The sequence below is a fragment of the Phytophthora sojae genome (genome assembly GCF_000149755.1).
Source record: "Phytophthora sojae unplaced genomic scaffold PHYSOscaffold_1, whole genome shotgun sequence".
In the NCBI taxonomy this organism is placed as follows: Eukaryota; Oomycota; class Peronosporomycetes; order Peronosporales; family Peronosporaceae; genus Phytophthora; species Phytophthora sojae.
The window spans coordinates 4,182,813-4,207,201 of NW_009258115.1; the positions used below are offsets into that span (position 1 = coordinate 4,182,813).

The window sequence follows — 24,389 nt, forward strand, 5'->3', positions numbered from 1 at the left end:
GAAACACTTCTAAATTGAAAAGCGCGCACTCGCCAGAGGAAAGAGGAGCCAAGCCGAGTGGAGCCAAGCCAAGCTACGCGTCTCGCCGCCGGCCGCCATGCACATCGAGGAGATCATCCTGGACGGCTTCAAGTCGTACGCGACGCGCACGGTGGTGAGCGGGTTCGACCCGCGCTTCAACGCCATCACGGGGCTCAACGGCAGCGGCAAGTCGAACGTGCTGGACGCCATCTGCTTCGTGCTGGGCATCACCAACCTGTCGCAGGTGCGCGCCAACAACCTGCAGGAGCTCGTGTACAAGCAGGGCCAGGCGGGCGTGACCAAGGCCAGCGTGACCATCGTGTTCAACAACCAGGACGCCAAGGCCTCGCCCGTGGGCTACGAGCAGTACGAGCAGATCTCGGTGGCGCGCCAGGTCGTGATCGGCGGCCGCAACAAGTACCTGATCAACGGCCACACTGCCCAAGTGAGCCAGGTGCAGAACCTCTTCCACTCGGTGCAGCTCAACGTCAACAACCCGCACTTCCTCATCATGCAGGGCCGCATCACCAAGGTGCTCAACATGAAGCCGCCCGAGATCCTCGGCATGATCGAGGAGGCCGCGGGCACGCGCATGTACGAGAACAAGAAGCTGGCGGCGCTCAAGACCATGGCCAAGAAGGAGAAGAAGGTGGACGAGATCAACAGCATCCTGGCCAACGAGATCACCCCCACGCTCGAGAAGCTGCGCGCCGAGAAGACCCACTACCTCAAATGGGCGGCCAACAACACGGAGATGGAGCGCCTGCAGCGCTTCTGCGTGGCGCACGACTACCAGAAGGCGCAGGACGCGCTCACCAACACGGCGCAGCACGTCGAGAAGATGCAGCAGGCCCAGCGCGCCGCCAAGGAGCAGGAGGAGCAGATCGGGCAGGAGATTGAGCAGGTCGAGGACGAGATCGAGGCCCTGCACGAGCAGAGGGAGAAGGAGATGGGCAAGGAGTTCCAGCAGCTCAAGGAAAACGTCGAGAAGATCGGCAAGGAGGTTGTCAAGTTCACCACCAAGCTCAAGCACTGCAAGGCGTCCATCGAGCAGCAGGTCAAGGCGGAAGCGGGCATGAACGAGCAGCAAGCCGAGACGGAGCAGGCCATGGCCAAGCTCGCCAAGGACATCGAGAAGGCCAAGAAGAAGGTGAACCAGGTCGAGGAGACGTACACGGCCAAGGAGACTGAAGCCAACGACTACCAGCGCCAGATCCAGGCGCTGAATGCTGGTATGGAGCAGAGCGGAGACAGCGATGAGTCCCTGTCTGAGCGCCTTGCGGCCAAGCAGCGGGAACTGCAGGAGAACAACACCGCCATTAAGCAGATTAATCTCAAGCTGAAGCACGCGGAGGAAAGTATTAAGCACAAGCGTCGCGAGATCGAGCAGACGCGTCAGAACAACCGCAGCATGGACGAAGAGCGGAAGCGCAAGATTGGAGAGTTAGAGCACATGCAACACAAGGTTGACCAGCTTACTAGCAGATTTAACCCTGACGAAGAGCGCCAGCTCCATGACCGTGTTCGTGGACTGCAAGACCGCATTATGGACGGCGAGAGGGAGGTGGATGAGATCTCGTCGGGGCTGTCGTCCCGCCTGGATTTCAAGTACACGGACCCGTACCGCAATTTCGACCGAGAAAGCGTCATGGGTGTGCTAGCCAACCTGCTGGAGACCAAGCACGAGTGGTCTGCGCTTGCCCTTGAAATCGCTGCTGGCGGCAAGTTATACCAGATTGTGGTGGACAACGAGAAGACTGCGAAGGACATTCTTAAGTTTGGCCGTCTCATGAACCGCGTCACAATCATTCCGCTTAACCGTATTTCACGCAAGACGGTTGATCGTCGTAAGATGGACAAGGCTCGGCAGGTGGCTGATCAGCAAGGTGGCAAGGTGTGGGAGGCAATGGAGTTGATCCACTTCAAGCCGGACCTGCTGCCAGCGATGGAGTACGCTTTTGGCTCCTCAATTATTTGTGAGACGAGCGAGCTTGCCAAGAACGTCACCTTCCACAGGGACATCAAGGTCCGAACGGTAACTCTTGATGGTGATTCGTACGATCCAGCTGGTACACTTCAAGGAGGTTCTGCACCCTCCAGCGGCACTCCAATCCTGCTGAAGCTTCACCATCTTATCAACCGCACGAGGGAACTCAGTGACATGAGACGGGAGCTGCACGATGCCTCCCGAGCCTTGGATGCGATGAAGCAGGTAGTTTGTCATGTTTTCATTTTTGACCCGAACTCTAGTCCTAAGGGTTGTCTCTGTTTTGCCATGCCTAGGATTCCGGGCACTTTCGTCAGTTAAAACACCAGATTGAGCTGAAGGAGCACGAGCTTCGTTTGCTTGACGAGCGTATTGCTGACAGTGTCTTTGCGCAGTTGGAACGCGATGTTGTTGCATCAGAAGAGCAATATGCTCAGGATAAAGAACTTCTGATCACGAAGAAGGAGGCTGTTGTTCAGTTCACCAAGGAAGTGAAGAGTCTGGATGCGGATATCGCCAATCTCAAGGAATCGCGTCAGTCGAAGATTGGCGTCCTGGAGAAGCGCTTTGCAGAGGCGAAGAAGGAAACGCAAAAGATTGGTGTACAACTCAAAAATGCCCAGCAGGAGCTGTCCGAGCTGGTTCTAGAGTCAGAGTCGGCTGAACAGGAGCTTGCGGGCAATAACGAAAGCGTCTCAGGTATTCAAAAAGAGCTTGCCGCGCTCCGTAAAGAGGAGAAAAAGGTGGAGAACAAGCTCGCTGAGGTCCAGGAGACTTACGAGAAGGCATCGCAGAAGCTGGAGGAACGTCGGAGCAATTTGTCGCTGTGCGACCAGCAACTGAAGGAGTTGAGTGCTCGTCAGAGTGCGCTTTCCAAAAAGAAGAGCGACCTCGAGATCGAACGTAAGAAGGCGGAGCATAAGATTTCTCGCATGGCCAAGGACGAGAGCGACGCCAAGATGATGGTGAAGAAGTTGGAGAAGGCACACCCATGGATTGAGACTGAGAAGGAATTCTTCGGCCGCGAGCACACTGACTATGATTTCCAGCGACGGGATCCCTCCAGCGCCAATCGCCGCCTGCTTGAGCTGAAGGAAACACAGGGTGCGCTGTCCAAGAAGATCAACAAAAAGGTTATGGGTATGATTGAAAAGGCTGAGCAGGAGTACCAGGGTCTGATGAATAAGCGCCACATTATCGAGAACGATAAGGAAAAGATCACGTCGGTTATCAAGGAACTCGACGCAAAGAAGAACGAGGCCCTCAAGACTACATGGGTGAAGGTGAACAAGGACTTCGGCTCCATTTTTGGTACACTCCTACCTGGAACCCACGCAAAGCTGGACCCGCCAACAAACGGTAAGATTTATAGTTGTTTTTGCTGCGTTTGATGAAGTATGCACATACTGACTTTTGCATTTTTGTTACAGGAACCATCTTGGATGGCCTCCAAGTGCGTGTGTCCTTCGGTGGCGTGTGGAAAGATAGTTTGACGGAGCTGAGTGGTGGCCAGCGCTCATTACTCGCTCTGTCACTCATTCTGTCGCTGCTGCTATTCAAGCCTGCGCCGATGTACATCCTGGATGAAGTCGACGCCGCTCTGGATCTGTCGCACACCCAGAACATTGGCCAGATGATCCGGTCACACTTCTCACACTCGCAGTTCATTGTTGTGTCGCTCAAGGAGGGAATGTTCAACAACGCCAATGTCGTATTCCGGACCAAGTTCGTCGACGGTGTTTCTACAGTTACTCGCACGGTCCCGAAGTCCCGGGCTCGGTAAGCACGTGCACGGTAAATGTGTGGACTGGAGATAAATTGGCGATGGTAAGACTTCCGCTGAAGTCGGGCATTTACAGATGAAACATTGCTTACATTCAATACATGAGTGACTGTGTTACACCGCTGCCTCTTCATCTCACAATAACATAAACCCTCAGATGTTGCCTACTCCATAGGTTCAAGGATCTTCTTAGCTGCATCATCGTCCACGACTTGCTCTCCAGCGCCGGGTTGATCATCTGGGTCGGTATCTTCATCCAGGGCATCAGCTTGAGATGCGGGTGCTAAGTTCGGATGCTCGACGGTCACACTAGGATCTACTGCAGACATCAGTTCGTCGATCTCATCGGGTGCTGCATCTTCTTCCAATACGTCGACCTGCGACGCTGCCAGTATTCCCTCTTGGTGCTCGTCAGGCGATGGAGGTGGCAGCATCGCCGCGGTAAGTTCCAATTGGGCGTTGAGATCATCCATCTCCTGCTGGTGTTTTTCCCGACGAGCAAGCTCTTTCATCACGAGAAACGGCATCGGACCCGGGTCTGGATTGCTCAAGTATATCTCTGTGAGAGCGTAGCCATACGCATTCCGCCACAGTTTCCGGACATGAGCTGCCAGTGCGCGACGGTGATCATCTCGACTTTGTCGTTGTGCCATCTTCCAGGCTGTGCGCTTCTCGTTGAGAATACTGAAGACCGCGTAGATCAAGGTCAAAATGTTTGAGACGATGGCTGCACTCGTCACCAGTCGAACAACACGCGCGTCAAGGTACAAAGCCCCCATCTTCAAGATCAAACCACCTGCAAGTGTTATCCACAGCAGCGATCGGTTAGTCATCAGTATCAAACACCCTTCTGTGGCTATCAAGAAAAGAACTCTACGTACAGAACAAGGTGATGAAGAGCTGGATGTTCGTCACTCCAGCGAGTGCACTATCGGAGCGCTCTCGGTACGGCTGGTAAAAGAGCATCACGGAGAGATACACGAGCCTGGGCGCATCGCAACAATTCGTTAGCAGCGATACTAAAGTGATAAAAGGATACGCTGAAATGCACGCGCACATGACGACGAGCCCGCAAATAATCCGATTCGCGTCAGCCTTTGCCAGGAGACTGATGACACAGTTCAGCAAGAGCTTGCGACCAAGGTCCCAGACCTCGAACCACCAGAAGTGCGTGTCATCTATACGAACGAAGCGCTTAGATAATTGTACGCAAATTAATGGAAAAGAGCTTCACAAACTCACATGAATGATAGATGAAGCCCACTTGCGCGACTGTGCTTGGTTCCTACAGAAAAGGACACGGCATCGAGTAAGACCAGGTAGATACAAAATGAGCAAAACCTACTCTATCGACCCTCCTTACGTTCAGATTTCTGTCGCGTAAGAAATGAGTGAGCATTTCCGTCTCGAAGAGCTTGATCTTTTCTTCGTTGACGATATGGCCGTGGTTAATGATATCGAGCCGCATCTTCAGGAGCAATCTCTGTTTCAGCACGTCTTGAGATGGATCGGAAATCAGGAGGATCGTATCGCTCACACCACGCGACCTCTTCATTGCAATAATCACCCAGAACAACAGCGGAACCCCTGGGGCAATCGTAGGACGCGTTAGATTTGACACCTTCGCGTAAAAAAGATAGCCAAACAACGTACCTAAGACCCAGAAGACGATAAGTGTAATACTGATGGGGAGGTAGTACAACCATGTGCCCTCATAGCACAAATTGCTGCGGTCGAGACTCAAATAGTAGTGGTCCCCCACTTCGTCGCAGTAGAACATGCCGATCACACGCTGGCAGAACATTGGGTAGAACAGCAACGAAACCCTGAAGAAACAATTACACTGTCAGTGCCGTTCTACATGTAGAAAATCAGTACGCTACTACTCACCAGAAGAGCAGCTTGATGCACCTGTTCTGATAGGCCTTGTAGTAGAGGCGCATCCAGACACGCGCGCGCCACAGCCGAATATTACTGTGCACGACCATGTCTCGGACCTCATTTTTAATCCTCTGCGACGTCGGACACCGCGGCTTGTGGGTCGGTATGGAAGCAGGGAGTTGAGTCTTGTGATCCACCCAGTTCAGCAAACGTACAACGAGCTGCACAACCCGCCAGGAATTTGCGTTTTCAAACGCTTGGTTTGAGGATACAGAGAACTTGGCCTTGACCCGTGCAAGTAAATTTTTGGGTCCGGCCTTCTTTCTGACACTTTCGGCTAGCGATTTCTGCTCCATCTTGAGTTTAGTCAGCAGCGTCGCTCGTCGCGCTAGAAGCGAATGTGAACGGTGCTCCAAGGTGAACACTGGGAGGCCACAGCTCACACAGTGACGCGGTAATGTCGACAGCTTGACACGATACTTCAAAATTCCCCAAAATGTAACCAGAAACACCAGTGTCAACATTCCAACGAGCGCAAACAATGCTAAGCTGTTGCAATAAAATGTTAGAAAAAAATGGTGCAAGTGCGTAAGAAGTAACCTGAGAGCGATACAACCCACTTACCGATAGTTTGCAAAGTAATCGCGCTTGAATAAACACTCGGCGGCTGTCGTGTCCACAAAGTTGAAGTCCGCCAAGGAGCAGATGTCCATGAGGCGACTCATGTCGTCCGGCCACGGGATCTCGTAAACCTCCTTGAAGCTGCCCATGACCTGGAAAAATCCCAGCATGATTTTAAACTTCTCCGGTCTCCACGATGGAACAGGGATATGCCTAGGCTCAATCTGGAAAAGCCGCGGCGCAGTCTGTGCCCCGAGCCTTGTACGCTTCACTACTGCTTGCATCATCGCGTGAACTTGTTGTTGAATCTTTGCCTTCGCCGCCAGCAGCAGAGCTCTCGACCACGACTGATGATCGTAGACCTCAAATCGCTTAGCGGCTTGGGCGTGGCTCACAATGCGCTGCTCAGCTGCGTTTGAAAAGAGATAACAGAGGAACACAAGCGCAGCGATCGCAACGAAGATGGGGAGCATGGCCAGCAGGTGTGTGGTTCGATCGACGGTCGGGTCGTTGGGATCGTGGCATACTGCAAGCAAGAGTTCATGCGTAAAATCGCAAGCACATCACATCGAAGTAAATTCTGAGCACGTACTCTTGCAGGTCCCGCTTGAACCCTTATAGTAGTCGTCGGCACACGTAGCACACATAACTCCCGTATACCCAACAGCGCACTGCTCAGCAGTCGTTTGGACGGATGCTGTGCTGATCGAGACATTCGGCGCTTCGACACACGCTGTGTTTGTCTAGAGAATATCACGACAGTTAAATGGTCAGCAGTCCAGCAAATTTATTGGGCATCGATCAGCATAACTTTGCGCTTACATCACACGCGTAATACTCGTTGCCTGAGAGGCACGAGAAAATTCTGTTTTGGCCCCAGAACTTGTCAAAATCCTCTGCACCCGAGCAATTAAGAAGGCGGTCGGCAAGGTTCGTCTGATTCACCGACTTGCAGGGGTCATCAGATGACCAGGAGTCGGGGTCGTCACATTTCGACGTAGCAAAAGTCGAACGAGTCTTCGTCATGAAGTAGCCCTGCTGTCGCTGAGGGAACACGACGCCAATTGTAGCCCCGCTTTCGTCTTTTCCCTCACACGTGGCCCCTGCGGGACACAAGTAGCACTTCCCACCGTCCAAGCTACAGCATTAGCAGCACAGCACATCAGAACCTTAAAATCTAATGTAGTAGTCTAGCAAAACATACTGCACCTTACCTGTACGTTCCTTTCACACAGGGTTTGCACACGCTGCCATATACCAGAAACAACAATAATACATCAGCACGGGCAGCAAAAGACACATGGACATATTATGATTGAACGTACCCTCGAATGTTTTCGTATCCAGGATTGCACTTGTCAACCGTGATATCGACAAGAGTTGGCGAGTCGACCACCGGCGAGAGCGTACAGCTAACATTTAGCTGATAAGGAGTGTCTCTGAAGTCGGAAAACACCTCGGCACCTTCGAAGACGATGTATCCTCGGTCGACCCATATACACGTCGGTGGATTAAATGTAAAGGAAGCACTTTCGCCGCTTGAGAGAGCGGCTCGACAGCGCGTCACATTGTCGTAGCTCGCAATCGCACCGTAGTAATCGCGAACTACCATCGTGGGCCAAAGTACAGTTGAATTCGGCTTAATCAAGCTCGCGTTTAGGCTTGCTTCTGTAGCTGCCACTGCATCCGACGATGACGACGACGAAGAAGAAGAAACTGTAGCCAGCCTTCGAGCCGTAGTCGACTCCAGAGACCCGGAGCTTGACCTTGTCGATAGTTTAACTCCTAAACTCACTCCACTCGTGACGGTGGTTGGCCACCATCCCTGCGTAACAGTCATCGCACTCGTGGACATTTGAATGGCGCTTTCTCCTGTAGGCGTCGTGCACGCGATGCAGTCGAAAACAAACCACGGATAGTAGACCCAGTAGATATCGTTCCCAGCTACCGCCGTGTGATTACCAAAGCGTGAAGACGTGCAAAATACCGTTTGCGTTTTTGTTTCCGTTTCCTTGTTGATATAAATTCCAGCTCCGTAGTCAACGGCGATATTTTCTTGAAAAGTACCGTCTGTGACTGAAAGCGAGGCGTTTTCTTGAATAGAGACGGCACCACCAGTGTACGCCGCGTTGCTCTCGAATACGTTGCTTGTAGCAGTCAATACTGCACTCCCTCTCATGGCGATGGCGCCTCCAAACGAGCTCGCGTTGTTCTCTGTAAAGTTAGTGCCCTCCAGAGTTATCCTCGCTGACCCCATTCCATACACGGCACCCCCTTCAAGAGCGATATTCCTCTCAATCGTCGAGTTGATAAAAGTAGCAACCGCTCGGATAGAGGCGTGCAGAGCGCCACCCTCAATTGTAGCGTGGTTACTTCGAATCGTTGAATCCGTCACTGTAACGCTCGCTGCTCGGCTAATCTGAATCGCGGCTCCTTTCGTCGCAGTATTTGATTCAAACACCGAGTTATCGATGTCCACCACCGCATCAACCACGCTAAGAGACCCTCCATCGGTCCACTCTCCACCGTTATCGTAGACGTAGCAGCCTGTCAGCCTCGCATAATTTTTCCTGCCGACAAATATGGTTGAACCGGGGCCGGCGTTCGTGTTACGCGTAAAATTTGAACCGGAAACGATGCATCTCAGCGCTGCTCCAGGGTTTAGGAATATCGCGCCACCACTGTCCTCAACGGCGTTGGAGTCGAAGAACGAGTTTCGAACTATCAACCCGCCTCCATCTTTGATAAATATCCCACCTCCACCAAAGAACGCAAAGTTGTCGTAGAAAATGCTGTCCGAGACGTCCAGCGTGGTTGTCACTGCAAAAATCCCAGCTCCAAAGTTGAACGCGTATCCGCGATGCAGCGTCGAATACCGAAGGTAAACAGTGGCGTCTACAGAGTAAATCAAGCCACCGGAATACGCCTGTCCGAATTCAAGCGTAGAATTGGCGACAGTTAACGTCGAAGCTGCGTTTTCGACGTAAATGAGTCCGCCGGTCAGCATCCTCGTAGCGTTCTCATTACTCGCGACGTGCGAGTCTGCTATCGTGACCGTCGCACCGCTCGTGATGAAAATGGAGCCTCCTCGCCCCGTAACGCTACTTTGTACCGAGTTATTCACTAGCTTCCAGTTCAGAAGAGTTGCCGAACCTTGGTTGAGGAACGCGATGGCCCCGCCAGATGAGTTAACCGCGATATTTTCCCTCAAACTGTTGTCCGATCCAGTGAGGTTTGTCGTCGATACACTGATTCCTCCAGCGGAAATGCTGGCCGTGTTGGCAACAATCGAACAATTATTTAGGTTCAGAATATTGCTGGTGACTTCGCCTCCGCTCGATTGGATGGCACCGCCCGACTGTGACGCGTAATTCCCCACAAACGAACAATTCCGCACCTGAACGTTGCTGACTGCCGCCATACACAGGCCGCCTCCATAGGACGCATTTCCATTTTGTATCAATGAGTCACTGAGAACAAGAACCGCGCCATCAACGAATACTCCGGCGCCTCGGTCAGCCGAGCCGTCCAGGAGATCAAGCCCACTGACCTCCACGTGACTAGAAGGTGCAACATAAAGTCCACCACCGATCCCTGTAGCTGGCTCGGAGTACGTCGCAGTATTGCTTCGGATGATTGCTTGGGCTGAAGTTTCATTCTGTCTGTTGATGCGTGATCTTCCGGTTACGAATACCCCGCCGCCCGATGGAGCAGTGTTCGACCGAATTGAAAGCCCGTCGTGAATGATAACCGAATCGAGAGCGTCGATACCGCCACCTTCATTCAAGGCAGAGTTCATCGAAATGTCCGAGTCTGCCAAAGTGCAAACCGACCCAGGCTGTGTATACAAACCTCCACCAGAAGTGGCCGAGTTATTCACGATGGAGCACCCTGTTATTGTCGCCAAGGTACCATCCTGATAGACTCCACCGCCGTGTTCAGCATCCCCATGTGACACAACCAGATTCTCGACACTCGAATTTGTATCAAGGAAAACGTTCCCACCGGAGCTGGTGGCCTCATTATCTGAGATCTGTGACGATGACGTCGAAGCCAATGCCAGAATGTGGCTTTCATCCAAGTAGAGACCTCCCCCGGCGTCTGCGTTGCAGTTTTCGACAGTAGCACCATCGTGGTTCATAGTCGATAAGTCAAGGTAAACACCCCCACCCAATGCGTTGCACGTGCACTCTTGCACTGTAGTTTCCGTCAAGTCAATCAATGAGTTTGTACCGTAGAGACCCCCTCCCTTTTCGGACGCGTGTGAACTTGATAGGCTGCATTTATCCATGCCAAGATGAGCGTCCACTGCGTACGCAGCCCCTCCTTCTTTCGCTGTACCGTTCATCACGTCAACTCCAGTAATATTCGTGGCTCCTGTCAAGTACATTCCTCCCCCGTAATAGTCTCCAGTACAAGAGTCAACCGTCATTTCTCCTTCAATAGTACTCGCACTTACATATAGCCCTCCTCCATCCGGGGCGGTACTTCGTTTGACAGAAACGTCACTTACAGTAACGCTACTATCTGCCGTCCAGATTCCACCTCCGGACACGTTAGCTGAACAACTTGTAAGCGTGGACCCTGCCAGGGAGAGAGTTGCGTTTTTCACGTGCATGCATCCTCCACGCGGAGCTTTGTTCAAATCTTGATCCACATTGTCCACGGTCGTATTCCCGACAACAAATATTGAGCCGCCACTCATGGTAGCGTTGTTGGAAACGCAGCGAGTGCCAACAACTCCCGTCATAGTACTCGAATTCACCCAGACCGCCCCTCCGTCTTCTGCTGTGTTGTTCTTAAGAAGAACTGGACCTTTGCAAGTCAAACGTGAGTTGTCTAGCACGAGCCCTCCTCCTTCCAGCGCCTGGTTGTCTTGAATTACGACATTCGACCAGTCGACAGTACTATAGACAATGGCGACTCCACCAGCAGATACATTTGCGGATCCGTTTTCCACTTTGATGCCTACAAATGCTGCATCTGACTCGAAAATATACATTCCAGCACCACGCACTACGCCCAACGAATAAATTAATTAGTGAACATACGTCGAAATATGAAACAAAAGGAAATACTTACATGCCGTGTTGCCCAGAACTGAAGAAGGGCCAGTGGCTTGCTTGTCGAAAGTAATGTTGATGGTGCCTGAAGCGTATACCCCTCCCCCGCTGGTACCAGCATCATTGATGTGGATGGAGGTGGCAGTGGCGGTCACTGTAGACTTGCCTCCTAGCAACAGTCCTCCACCAGTTACCACGGCACTGTTGTTCTCAACGACGCAGTTTTCCATCGTGAGAATCCCATTATCCATTGCAATTCCACCACCATTCGGTGCTCTATTTCTTAACAGCACCACGCCGTCGAGCGAGACATCCCCGTTAACGTAAAGCGCGCCTCCGATGTCTGTTGCATTATTCTCCTCAAAGGTAGTGTCGTCTGTGGAAAGGGAGCTAGTTCCGCGCAGAGCTAACGCTCCACCCCGAAGAGCAGTACTTTGCGTCACGTTGGAGGAAATCATCGTGACATTCGAACCCTCGAAATGCAGCGCCCCTCCTTCAGTACCAGCTGAGCTTTGTTCTATCCGCACTTGGTCCAGAGAGACATTGCTGCCACTTGTATACAGCGCACCACCCCTCCCCACCGCTTTGGAGTTAGTTATGAGCATATTTCTGGCTGTAAAATGCCCATCAGTGGCACTAAAAACTCCCCCATCTCCCGCGATACAGTTCTGTAGCGTTAGCCCCTCCACTACTAAAATCGAGGAGGCGCTCTGAATAAACCGTGACAGCTCTTCACAGTCGACACTAGTCCAAAACGGCCCTTTCAGCGTAGTAAATGTCAAATTTGACGAACTGATTTCCAGGTCACGGTTTGATGAGCCAGAATATTCCCCAGGATGGATGAGAATTGCACATCCACGGCTACTCAACGCCACAGCGCGAGAAAGCGTCTTGACCGCCTTTGAGGCTGTTCCCTTTTCACCTGCATTCATCAGTTGGCCGGTTCCTTGGATGTCGTCACCGAACTCTCCGGACACAACGATCACATCTGCGGGGTCCATGTCACACACGGAATGGTGACACCGATCGGGGTCAGAGCAGCAAACGACGCGATTGTTGCAACCTTCGCCTGTAAACCCGACGCTACACTTGCAAGTGCCGTCGCTTTGGCTCCGACCATGACCGGAACATGCTAAGACTCCTCCTGGAGGGGGGATGCGGGTATCTCCAGAGTCTCCATCGATCTCGTATGACAATTCGAAACCTTTTTGAGTGACGCTGGCATCGCTAGAGAATCGTACAATGACCGAACTCTTTGCTTGGTAGACGAAGCGCCCTGTTCGCACACAGCCTCCTTTCCACAGACTTACGTTTGATAATTTGTCGAGAATTTCCACGAAGTCGTGGTCGCACTCGAGAGCGAAGGAGGAAAACTGCGCAAAGACGAGGTAGAAGTCAGCTAAAACGCCTTACGATAAATAAGGACTGTCCAGCATACCTTAAGAGTGATGTATGAATGTCTAGACGTTGGGTCTATGAGCCACTGCTGCGACACGTTGTTCGCGTAGTTGAGTACGCTGATATGACCTGACTTTCCTTGGCAGCGAACATCAACAGTAGCGTACTGTGGATCGATCGTCGTCACTGCCACGGATTCACTTGGTCCAACTCCGGACGAAGTCTGAATTGTATAGGTTGTCACTGATGAGAACACCCCGGTATCTGTAAACGTCGAGCTCGTCGTTGTGCCGATATCCGTCCCACCGCGAAAAACGTGGTAGGATGCAGCAGCAGGATATGGGTACCACAAGAGCTCGACGCTATCGACTGACACTGTTATTAACGACACCAAATAATGCGTCAGAAAGTTTAACAACACGTAGGGTAACGAAGATAGTTCTCCTTACCGCATCCGATCTGTGGCACCGATACGATGTCTTGACCGGGTGAAGTCTTGGCATATCTTGTCACACTTGAGGGACTTGGGTCACCGAAAGAGTTGAGCGCAATCTGAAATAGGGCATCAGAGGGTGAGAATCTTGGAAAGCGTAGCCACAAAAAAACACTTACCACAGAAATTGAGTACGCTGTAGCCGATTTCAGCCCGGTCAAGACAGCAGAGAAAGCATTCACTGGGAATTCCAGAGGGTCTGCTAGCGAATCCGTTTCTCTCGCCCTGACGATGGAACCCTTGATTGTGTCTCCACCGACATCATCCGGGGCTTCCCACATACACTCGATAGAATCAAATCCTACAGACACGATCTGGGGGTTTCGGGGGGAGCTCGGTGGGGTTATGGTTCGAGTTGTGAACGGGATCACGGGGCTTGAAGGCGACGTTCCCTCATTATTCGACGCCGTGACGTAGACCCAATACTTCGTGCTCGACGCTAATTCGTAAATCGTCACACTTTCCGTCTGAAGATCATCGCTTGCATTGGTAAATGGACCGCTTTCCGACACGTTGGAAATGTACAATGAGTACCCATTCAGAGGAACTCCACCCAGATCAGCCGGTTCTCCCCACGACAGAGAGACGGAGCCACCCGTTACAATATCGGGCTTGAGTTTGACCGGGGCACTCGGGATGGTTGCTACCGTTGTTGTAACAGCGAACGAAGAGGAAATCTCACCTTTAAGGTCGCTAGTAGGCTGAATTTGTAGCCCGTACAACATTTCCGGGTCCATACCCCCCACCAAGACGTTTGAAATTATTCCAGACGTCTGTAATAGTCTCCTTGATCCACCAATGATACCGGCTGGAAACTCTTTTAAAGTCGAGTACGACATGTTGATGATGTTATCCCGATCGAGGAAGAAATTGTACGTCATCTCACTTTGATCTACGCCCCCGAGATCAATTGGTTCATCGAATGTAATTGACGCAGCTCCACCACTCGTCCAATCGACATTCACTTTAATTTCGCCGCTCGGGGGCGTTGCAGCTGTCGTGTTATACGTTACACTAGCGCTCTCCGGCCCATATCCAAACCCATTAGCGGCGCGTACCGTCACGTCGTATCTCGATGAAGCCAGCAAGCGATAAAACTTACACGATGTGTGGGTCGTATTCACACTTATTCTTCCAGATCCGTCCACATGGGAGGCGACTGCAGCGATATAGTGCGTGACGTTTGCACCGCCATCGTCAGGCGGATAACCCCACGATACTTCCAACATTCCTCCCGTTGCATTCTTAAATTCAGCTGGTTCGCATGCCCCAGGAGCGGACCTATCGGTGGTTCGAATGATTTTTTCCGACGAATTCACCGAGTCGAAGAAGCCGTTATTCACGGACGTCATGAACACGTAATACGTGAGAGGTTTTAAGTGGGCGACTGTAGCTTGGTGCTTGGATCCGTTGTAGCCGAGCTGCCACGGGGTTGTGGTGGCATTTTCCTTATAGTACAACCGGTAAGTTTGGATACTTTTGCCCCCGGAATCATGAGGATTAATCATCGTCATCGTAATCCCGCCACCTGTTGCCTTGTACTTAGCTAGATTCGGCATACTTGGAGCCGTGACATTGGTGGTATTGACCATTCGCTCTGGGCCGACGACAGGTGCGAAGTTGCAAAGCGAACGGGAGTTAAGTGCCAATGCGCTGAAATTGTAGCTCGTCAGGGGATCCAAGGAGGGCACCGACACGAACGCTGTCTTCTGCAAATGATTCTCCGTGTACAGTACCTCCAAGTACGAGTCTTCGCTCAGTTTTTTGTCGTTCAGATAGATCGCGAAATCTAGGATCGGAATGCCGCCTGCAATAAAAAAGTAGACCGGGTTAGTATCCCCAAGCATACCATAAGGTACTATATAACCAGTTTACCCGTGTCTTCCGGTGAAAGTACGGTCACGTTAACCATTCCACCGGTTGCGATCGATTTTATCGGAGCAGGTGGGGGATCCGGAAACGTTGGATCGGTTGTGCTCAGTGATATAACATTGCTAGCTTGACCGAGAAGTTCGCCCTGCTGATTCTGTATCGTTGTTGCTGAATGAGCAGAAGTTAATAAGATTGTCTTGGTTGCCGCGGCAGATACATCTCCGACTACAAATATTGCATCCTAGAGTGAAAGCATCACGAGATGAGCACAATTAGCTAAATGTTTAGCGGCGATCCGTTTCGATGACTTACCTCGACTGTGATGACCGATCCGACTGATAACCAGTCCGTTAAATCCGCGGTCGTCCGCATTACAGACGAACCCATCGAGATTGACAGACTTCCTGGAAGTTTTGTTGGGAGCACGGAGTTGTTGGCTAGCACGAACAACTGATACTCAGTATTCGCATTCAACCTGGTCACGGCAGCAGACAAGCCCGACTCCGCGTATGCTGCCACCGGTTGAAACCAAGAGAATACGGAAGTATTGGCAAAAATTGTGTACGAGGAAACAATTGCACCGCCTTCACAATCAGGCCATAGCGTTAGTGTAAAACATCGTTTCGGTTTGTAGCTATAAATTCCTGTACCTGTGTCAATTGGGGCATCCCAGCCAAGAAAAAGCTTGCCACCGGTAGGGATATGATAGTGACCAGGGTGGAGAACAACAGGGCCGGGGAGCGTGACTTCCCCAGTTGAGAACTTGAATGCGGCACTGATATTACCCCACCCAGCGTTGTCTATTAGCGAGTTTCCAGCCTAAAAAAGCAAAACATAGTTAGAACATGATGAGGATTTCACGTTATTGTAGCATCGTACCTGCAGGTAAAAGTCGTATGTTGTGTTTGCCGAAAGATTGGCGAAAACAGTAGCACCAGTAATTGGCTCCGTGATACTAGCAGTGATCTAAGACAAAAAAGCACAAATATTAGCGCAAATTCGAACAAAAGCTCATACAATAGCGCCACTTGACCTGCTTTGTCCCCTGAGTATCCGCCATATAGACTCGATATTTGGTAACTGGAATGCCGCCCGTATCGTCTGGAGGAGACCACATAAAAGTGATCCGACCTCCAGTTCGAAATTCACTCGCCATGTAGGTTATCGGTCCCGGTAGCGTTGGAGCTGTTGTAGAAAACAGCGTAACATTACTAAAGTTTCCGTTGCCGAACGAGGTGCTGGCGGCAATTGTGACGCTATAGCTCGTCGTAGCATTCAAGCCCCCAATCGTAATTGTGGGTAGCACTGGTTTCTTCAGATCCCACGAACTTGTGTCGGAGCTCAGACGCACTATATAATTCGTCAACTGCCCCCGCGCGCTGCCATTGTGCATAGGAAGGTTTGCTACAAATGTTGCAGATCCACCAGTTTGCGACAATGGCTGGAGAGGCGGACAGTCTCCGGGATTCGACACATCTCCATCATCCAGAATCGTCACACGGGTAACAGGTTGTCGAAGTATCGCTCCACCGCTAGCAACTGACATCTGAATTAAAAAATACTCGTCGGGGAATTCAAACACCCGGTCGTTGATTATCGAGAAGGTCAATGTCGCCTGTACGACGCCGTCCTCCATCACGACAGGAGTTGTGGTTTTGCGATAGTCAACGTCTGGAGTTGCAGTGCCGCCCGAGAACTCAAAGACAAGCGAAATGCGGCTGCTTTTGCCATATTCACGGATGATCGTGACCGTCGCAGTTGGAAAACCCTCCGAGAAGGAATACGTCGGACTCTCAAAGCTGACAAAACCCGCGTCGCCGTCATCCAGAATGGTGACTGTGGTTTTACTGTTGCTGCCCACCTTGGCTACCCCTAGGGTGGATGATACGGACGCAATGGTAACTGCGAACGTCTCGTCAGGATTCTCGTAGAGTGCGTCATTCAGAATGAAGATGACGATGTTGTTTTGGTTCTGGAGCGGCTCGAACACGATTTTACCCGTCGTTGCTGTGGATCCTTTCGCCACAGCGTAGTCAGATCCTACGGTGGCTAGCGAAGTTCCGGTGGGTCCGACTGTGTATGTGAGCGTAACTTGACCACTTAATCCTGATACTCGCTGCACCGCGATAGCCACTTGACTTGCATTCTCGAACACGGAGATGCTCGTTTGAGCAAAATTGAATTCCCCTGCAGTGTCAGGCTGCGTCATCGCCGTGAGAACAGGGCTCCAACTGCCATTCCCCGCGATATTCGCAGCACAAACGGAGATGCTGTAGACGGTGCTATAGACTAGTTGAGTCGCATTGTAGGACCGACCGACGGACGGATTGACGCCGACCGAACTTGAGCTCTCAACTTTAACGAAGTAAGTTAAATCCAAAGTCCCACCCGTGTCCGCTGGTAGACTCCACTGAAAATTTAGTGCTGTGCCCGTTGCGATAACCAAAACTGGAGCCATCAAGATCGGTCCGGGTGGGTTAATTGGCAACGTTTTAATAACAGTTCGAGAGCTTTGAGGGCCTTCACCAGCAGCATTTATAGCTGAACACGCCACGCTGTAGCTTGATTCCGCATTTACGCTGAAGAATGTGTACGTGGGTAAAACCCCAGCGACCACATTCAACGTCACCACTTTACCTTGGGTAAACTCGTACACCATCATCACCGTGACAGCTGATCCGCCCGTGAACAGCGGCGGCTCGACTTGAATCGTGAAATTACCGCCGTATTTACCCTTTATAGAAGGAGGTTTTGGGGCGTCCGGTACTCCCACAGCTGTGGTTACCAGACTTGTCGACAGTTCTTCACTTGATCCAACGTCGTTGTAAACTTTAACGGACCCAATGTATGTCGTACTTGCTGTAAGGCCCGTTAAGAGAGCATTGGCGGCTGTCACATTGATCATGGTCACTACCGTTGACCCGAGCATCAACTTTACTTCGTAAGCTTTGATCGGTATTCCTCCCGTATCTCCACTCGATATCCATGTCAGATTTAAGTAGCTGGACCCTGGAATTGCACTAAGCGATAACGCTTGTTGGGGCTTAGTTGCGGCTGTAGTGGAAGCAACGAGTTGGTCACTAGCCATGGATGCCATCGCATTCAGGCCCCTCGAACGGACAGTGTAGTTGTACGATGTACTAGCCTGGAGCTGGTCCTTGTTCGTGAACGCCCTAGCAGTTGAAGGCAACACACCACTCACAAGTTCCCCGAATCGATACACCATATACCCTCCAATTTGTTGCCCACCAGTGTCAAAAGAACGATCCCATCCAACGGAAATAGCTCCACCGGTATTATACGTAAGCTGGCGAACATTTACCGGAGCCGAAGGAGCCGTAATGGAGTCTGTGCTCGTCTGTAGAACTGCACTGGTCGGGCTGACGCCGGCAGCATTTGACGTCGTGATCGCGTACGAGTAATTCGTATTGGCCGTTAAATCATTGTGCGTGAACGTTAGCACACTTGTGTTACTCGTCGAAAAGAGCACAGTGGAGACGTCTGCAGTGTCAACCAGGTACAGCGTGTATCCAGTTAGCGGAACGCCGCCTTTGTCCTTTGGCGCGACCCACACAAACTGGATGATGCCTCCAGTATGGCCTCCAACCAGAAGTTCGGGAGAAGTTCGAGGGGGTGTTTGACTCAACGTAGTAACATTGATAACAGCGCTCCAAGCCGCCAACTTTGTATCGAAGCAGTTGGACACGTCAATGTACGCTACAACCTGCATACCATACTGCGTGTTAGCGATAAGGTCGTACACCGTTCCAGTCCTCGACGGGTTCCCCTTGCCGTCATACCCAACCATGTTCGCCACAGTCCCATTGATCGAGACGATTCTGATCGTGTAGCCCGTGATGTCTCGCCCAGCAATATCGAGCGGTTCACCCCATTCCAACGTAATCGCGCCTCCTGTCCGATCGATCATTGCAACGTGCGTGGGTGCGCTTGGTAACGTTTTCTGGAGTGTTTGGTTCATAATAGTCGCGCTGTAACCACTTGGCCCGACCGAGTTCACCGCTTGATACTTGATGAAATAATCCGTCTCATAGCGCAGGCGATACACAGTGTAGACCCTCGACGCGCCGCTGTACACTGGCTTGAAGTCAGGGTCGCCGTCCGCTTGGATGTACAGCCTGTACTCTTGGATACTGGATCCACCAACGTTAACTGGATCAAACATTCGAATGGTCATCGCCCCGGCACTGACCCAAGTAACATTGGCGGGAGGAGGTTGCTCCGGGTAGTCGGGTCTTGAAGTCTCGAACGTTGTCACTTCTGAGAAAACTCCTTGCGATTCAAATGCCGACGATGCCTGGATCTGAACACTGTAGCTCGTCAACGCTAGTAGTTGTTTGATAGTGCAAACTGTCTGGCGATTGCAGGAGATTGAAGGGAACAATGATCGAACACTGGTCCCAGCGTTGAATACCGTATACGAGACTATCGGAGATCCTCCGTCGTCCAGCGGGGCATCCCACGAAAGGGTTACCATGGAACTGGAAGCACTTGTCACGTGAATGTTCATAGGCGCAGTTGGAGGTGTTGCGGCGAGAGTTGCAACCAATAGTGATGGAGATGCTACTCCAGTCCACCGGGAATTTCTAGCCTGAACAGCAATCTGGTACGTAGTTGACTGAGTCAGCCCGTATACGACCGTCGTTTCCGTTAATGAAATCTGCGTCTTCACCAATTGGTTACCAGTGGTTACGCTCACGGAGTAGTCCAGAATTTCCTTTAACCCTCCGTGATCTAACGGTGCAGTCCACTGAAGCCCCAGCGCACCACCAGTGACGGACGTTTTGCGTAGATTTGTGCATTGTTTCGGCAAAGAGACGTCTCCGTCGTCGGCCGCCGTCAGAGTGCAGGTAGTATGCTCCCCGTTCAACGCTCCACCGTCTAAAATACTGAACTGAAGCGTGATTTTGTCCGGGACATATTCAAAAGCGTCATCATCCACAATTTCAACCGAAACGTATTGTTGGACGACTCCTTCGTCAAACACAATTGCGGGGTTCAGCAGATGGAAGCGATCCATTGAGCTCGCGTTCTGAACCACGTCCACTTGAATATTTGCCGCAGGGCTGCTCCCTCCCGTCCGAGTTATCTCGAGGTTAGTAATCCCACAATTCTCCAAAGGCGAAACGTCCGCTTGTCTGAATGATATATAACCAGCATCGCCATCGTCCTCGATAATAACACGTGTGGTACTCACTAGCCCCGTGTTCGAATCCGTGATTTGGACCAAGAAAGAAATGCCCGGATTATATTCCGTGTCGTCCTCGATCGGGATTTCAATAACGCCGGATTGAACATTCGATGTAAGTGTTCTGGTTTCAGAAATTTGATCGTAATTAAACCCGTTCCACGCTGTATCATCAATCGTCTGGAACGAGTAGGAGACATTTCCAAACGATCCGTTCACACGATCTATCGGGACCGAAACAAACCCGGCATCTTCTCTCACGGATACCTCTACTGAAGCAGCGACGACGATGCCTTCGAGGGGCTCTTGGGTCTCCACTATGATTGATGTACTTTCAGCTCCCACCAAAGAAGTGGTGGTCCTTGCCGCAACAGCCACGCTGTAGTACGAGGAGTATTGCAGCCCTTCCACAAGAATACTATTCGTATCAGAACTTTGTGTCTGTGTCGCAGTGTCCAATTGAATACCGTCTTGTGTGCATTTGGAGTAAGTCACGTCATACTCGAGGTTTTCATCCCCGCCGGTATTCTGAACAGCGTCCCACGTGAGCTTCATTTGTTTGTATGTAGCGGATATCAGCGCTAAGCTTTGAACTTGGCCTGGCGTTGAAATTGCGGTCGTAGTCACACTTAAGAGAGGGCTTGTGGTTTCTCCCGCTGAGTTCTCGGCTGAAACGATGAAAGCATATTGAGTCTGCGCGACTAGTCCGTAGATAATTGTATCTCGTACATCACTCTGGAACGTATACACCTCGTCGCCGTCCATGTACAAGATCAATGTGATAGCATCTCCACCAGTGTAGTCTGGAGATTCGACGTGGATGCGAACACTGCCACCCCAAATATCAGTCGCAACAGGTCTGGGTGGGGCATCGGGATCATCTGGAGGGCTCGTTTGAACGTAATACACCCTTAAATTACTTTCGCCGGCATCGTTGAATGCTTTTCCGGATAAACGGTACGTTGTTTGCGCCACAAGGTGCTGGAACACGTGTGCCGAGTCAACCGAAACCACATTCTCGATGACGGTCGAGCCATCTGCGTTGTAGAGAGTAATCTCGTACTTGCTGATTGGAATTCCCCCGGTGTATTCCGAAGCTCTCCAGCTGACTTCGATGCGTCCTCCGAAGGGGGTGCTAGTTAAGAGTGGTGGCTCGGGAGGAGAAGGCAGACCAGTAGTGCCCAAGGAAGACGTGGAGTACCCCCTATAGATCCCGTTGAATGCAATGATCGTGTACGTATAATCCGTCGATGCGTTCAAATTGGAGCGGTCTTCAAAGGTTGTGCTGGTTGCGAGAAACTTGCCCGAACGCCCATCCCGAACGATTTCATAGTACGCGATCTCCCGCCCGCCCGTGTCAAGTGGTTGATCCCAAGCCAATTTGATGCTAACGCCAGTCGCGTCTACTTGTCGGAAATTCTGTACGGCGATCGGCTGTGATACGGCTGCGGTGAATGTAGTAAAAATTGCACTTCTCTCGCTTGGTCCGTCTAGATTTTTGGCAGTGACTGTGTAACTGTAGCTTGTACTCTCAGAAAGCCCGTAGTGTGTGAACGTTGTAGTGTCACTCGACAGGGAACTCGAAAGCATCGTATAGTCGTTGTTCGAAGTCGATACGACCAACTCGACGTAATAACTTTCCAACGCTATTCCAGCGAGGTCGTCTGGGGGGCCCCAACCGATCGTAATTCTTCCGCCCGTTCGGGATACGAGATAGGGCTGACCTGGAGGCGCCAGCGGGCTGGAACTCAGCGTCATCACTTGTCGAAACGGGCTTAAATTGTACGAAACAGGGTCGACGCAGAAGCTGGCACTGTTGACGGCGACAACAGCGAACGAATAGCTCGAATTCCTCGTTAACCCTCGTGCTGTAACGCTTCGGTCGGTAGAGTCTTGCCCGTCGTAAAGTGTAAAATACGTATCCCCCAGCACATCATACTTCTGATACACGATATAGCCTATTACTCCAGAAGCTCCTCCCAAGTCAGCCGGAACGTCCCATTCGAGCCTAATGTTTCCGGCCGTGACGACAGGAGAGATCAGATTCACAGGTGGTGATGGCAAGTCAATTGCAGAAGTGGTTTGGAAAAAGCTGCTCTCTCCTGGCCGGCCCTCCCCCTATATTCAGACAGGAAACAAATTGTTAGCATTTGCCATACTCAAATAAATGAATCTGAGAAATATAGAGAAGCGTACCATATCGTTGGAAAAAGTGGCATACACTTCGTAGCTTGTGTTGGCTACGAGCTGGCTGACAACGCAATTGTCATTCGCTTGATCAGGCAAATTCAATCCACAAACCACGGCGAACGTTGCTGAGCCATCCACAGTTTTCTTTCGAAGGTAAAGTGCGCCGGATGTTAAGGGCATTCCTCCAGTGTCCCGGGGTTGGTTCAGGAAAATTTCAAGGGTTCCGCCTCTTGGCCGACCTACCAGCGTCACAGCCGGAGGAGGGCCCAGGACCTCTGCAGCCGACGTCGTGATACTAATTTGCGCAGAAGACGTCGCACTCGAACCGTCCGGAAATGCTGATGTTGTACTGAAAACGTAGCACACATAGTCACTGGAGGCGCACAATCCATCAACTGTAAACGACAAGCTCGGCACATCAACTGAATCTGAAATCACTTCGTCGCCATTGACATTCTCCACTACCACACGGTAGCCCACAATCGCACTCCCTCCGTCATCCCGAGGAAGCAACCATTTCAGCGTGATTTTTGTGTTCGTAACGTCCGTCGCCTCAAGCGAAAGCGGTGGGCTTGGAAGCGTGGAGTTTTGAGTCACAACGTGAATTGGGTCGGAGTACGCCCCCAAACCGAACCAGTTCCAAGCTGCAATCTCAACTCGGTACGAACTTCTAGCCGACAGACCTGACATCGTGAAAGGTGAGCTAGTTGTGTTGTAGAGGTTGAAAACGGTTGCACTCGCAGCCGTGACGCGAATCATGTAGCCAAAAATGAGAGCGGTATCGTTGGAAGAAGTCGCCCATTCAACTTGAAATTCCCCTCCAGTTGTATACACTGTTACGGGGCTGTCCATTCTTCTGGGGACCGCGTCCTTGATACTTTCATCGTCATGAACAATTACTTCATGCGTCACAAGGACAGAGGTGGAACCTTCAACAGTTTGATCCGTCAAGCGCAGACCAAACATCTTATCGTCGTTGATGTAGTGGTTGTCGATGAGTTGAATCCAAATCTGAGTGCCACTCTCCTGGTTGGCGAAAACGACAGTCCCGTTCAAAGCAATGTAGTCCTCCCCTGCAATTGCCGAGATGTCAAATGTTTCAAAGTCAAAGCGTAGTTCTCCCGTGGTGCCATTCAGCCGGACTACATCCACCATCGCGAACGAAGCGTCTTCTAATACCTCGGTTGGACTTGTCGAAAAGGTCACGAATCCTTGTTGCTGTCGAGGGTCAGTGTACAACAGAGCTGTGTGTTGACCGGACAGCGTTATTCCAAATGGAGCCACTGCAATTGGAGATGGCAGCAGCTCCGCTGACTCGCTACTCCAGATGGAGAACGTCACGCTTTGTTGTACTTCTCCGTCCGCGAAGTTCAAGGTGCAGGGCTCAGACGGAAATCCCGATGCCACTAAGAATAATGTGCACTGACATCCTCCACCACTGACATTTTCACAACGCACGAGAACCGTATCCGTTTGAGTCACGTCCACGCCAACATCAACCGACCCTGACGTTCCGCCACTTCGAAGCACTGTCGTACTGATCACACCTTCTTTATTAACGGTGTAAGACGTCACTTCCATTCCAAATGTGCCTGCAGATAATACCAACAAAACATTAGTACAGTATGCACGCGTTAGAAACGTATTTGTTGGGTGAAACATACCTTCGGAAATGCCGCTCGTAGTGAACTGAACTGAGCTTGAATCAGTTAAACCTAGTGGGCCATTAGCTCGAATGTTGACTGCGTAGAAGTTATTCGGCTCCAAAGCCTCCACTCGATACGAAACTGGACACACATACTCAACCAGATAAGCGTCCTGCTGGCACGGTACGTTGTACTGTTGGATCTGGATATTTTCTTGACGAAGATACA

The 24,389-nt window shown here is 51.2% G+C and overlaps 5 protein-coding genes across 5 annotated transcripts; 1 reads left to right on the forward strand and 4 right to left on the reverse strand.

Moving 5' to 3' along the window:
• Positions 1-97: 97 nt before the first annotated feature.
• On the forward strand, positions 98-3,791 carry PHYSODRAFT_554108 (hypothetical protein; the record flags this gene model as incomplete). The annotated part of the gene is made up of 3 exons (XM_009516667.1): positions 98-2,233; positions 2,305-3,367; positions 3,439-3,791. The coding sequence occupies 3 exons, from the start codon at positions 98-100 to the stop codon at positions 3,789-3,791; spliced, it is 3,552 nt and encodes a 1,183-aa protein (XP_009514962.1).
• A 578-nt stretch (positions 3,792-4,369) lies between these two features.
• Positions 4,370-8,706, reverse strand: PHYSODRAFT_462631 (hypothetical protein; the record flags this gene model as incomplete). Its single annotated transcript, XM_009516668.1, has 15 exons — positions 4,370-4,587; positions 4,673-4,776; positions 4,849-4,969; positions 5,034-5,076; positions 5,155-5,378; positions 5,445-5,617; positions 5,682-6,009; positions 6,079-6,221; positions 6,297-6,819; positions 6,886-7,036; positions 7,116-7,431; positions 7,508-7,540; positions 7,619-7,954; positions 8,183-8,348; positions 8,406-8,706. Coding segments are annotated over 15 exons (3,180 nt in total), but the record flags the coding sequence as incomplete, so codon positions are not given.
• Positions 8,707-11,331: 2,625 nt separating this feature from the next.
• PHYSODRAFT_469694 (hypothetical protein) lies at positions 11,332-12,456 on the reverse strand (the record flags this gene model as incomplete). The annotated part of the gene is made up of 1 exon (XM_009516669.1): positions 11,332-12,456. A coding segment is annotated over one exon (1,125 nt), but the record flags the coding sequence as incomplete, so codon positions are not given.
• Positions 12,457-16,107: 3,651 nt separating this feature from the next.
• Positions 16,108-17,577, reverse strand: PHYSODRAFT_471769 (hypothetical protein; the record flags this gene model as incomplete). The annotated part of the gene is made up of 2 exons (XM_009516670.1): positions 16,108-16,375; positions 16,682-17,577. 2 exons carry the CDS (start codon positions 17,575-17,577, stop codon positions 16,108-16,110), a joined length of 1,164 nt encoding a protein of 387 aa, XP_009514965.1.
• Positions 17,578-19,548: 1,971 nt separating this feature from the next.
• PHYSODRAFT_475949 (hypothetical protein) lies at positions 19,549-20,157 on the reverse strand (the record flags this gene model as incomplete). Its single annotated transcript, XM_009516671.1, has 1 exon — positions 19,549-20,157. A coding segment is annotated over one exon (609 nt), but the record flags the coding sequence as incomplete, so codon positions are not given.
• Positions 20,158-24,389: the final 4,232 nt, after the last annotated feature.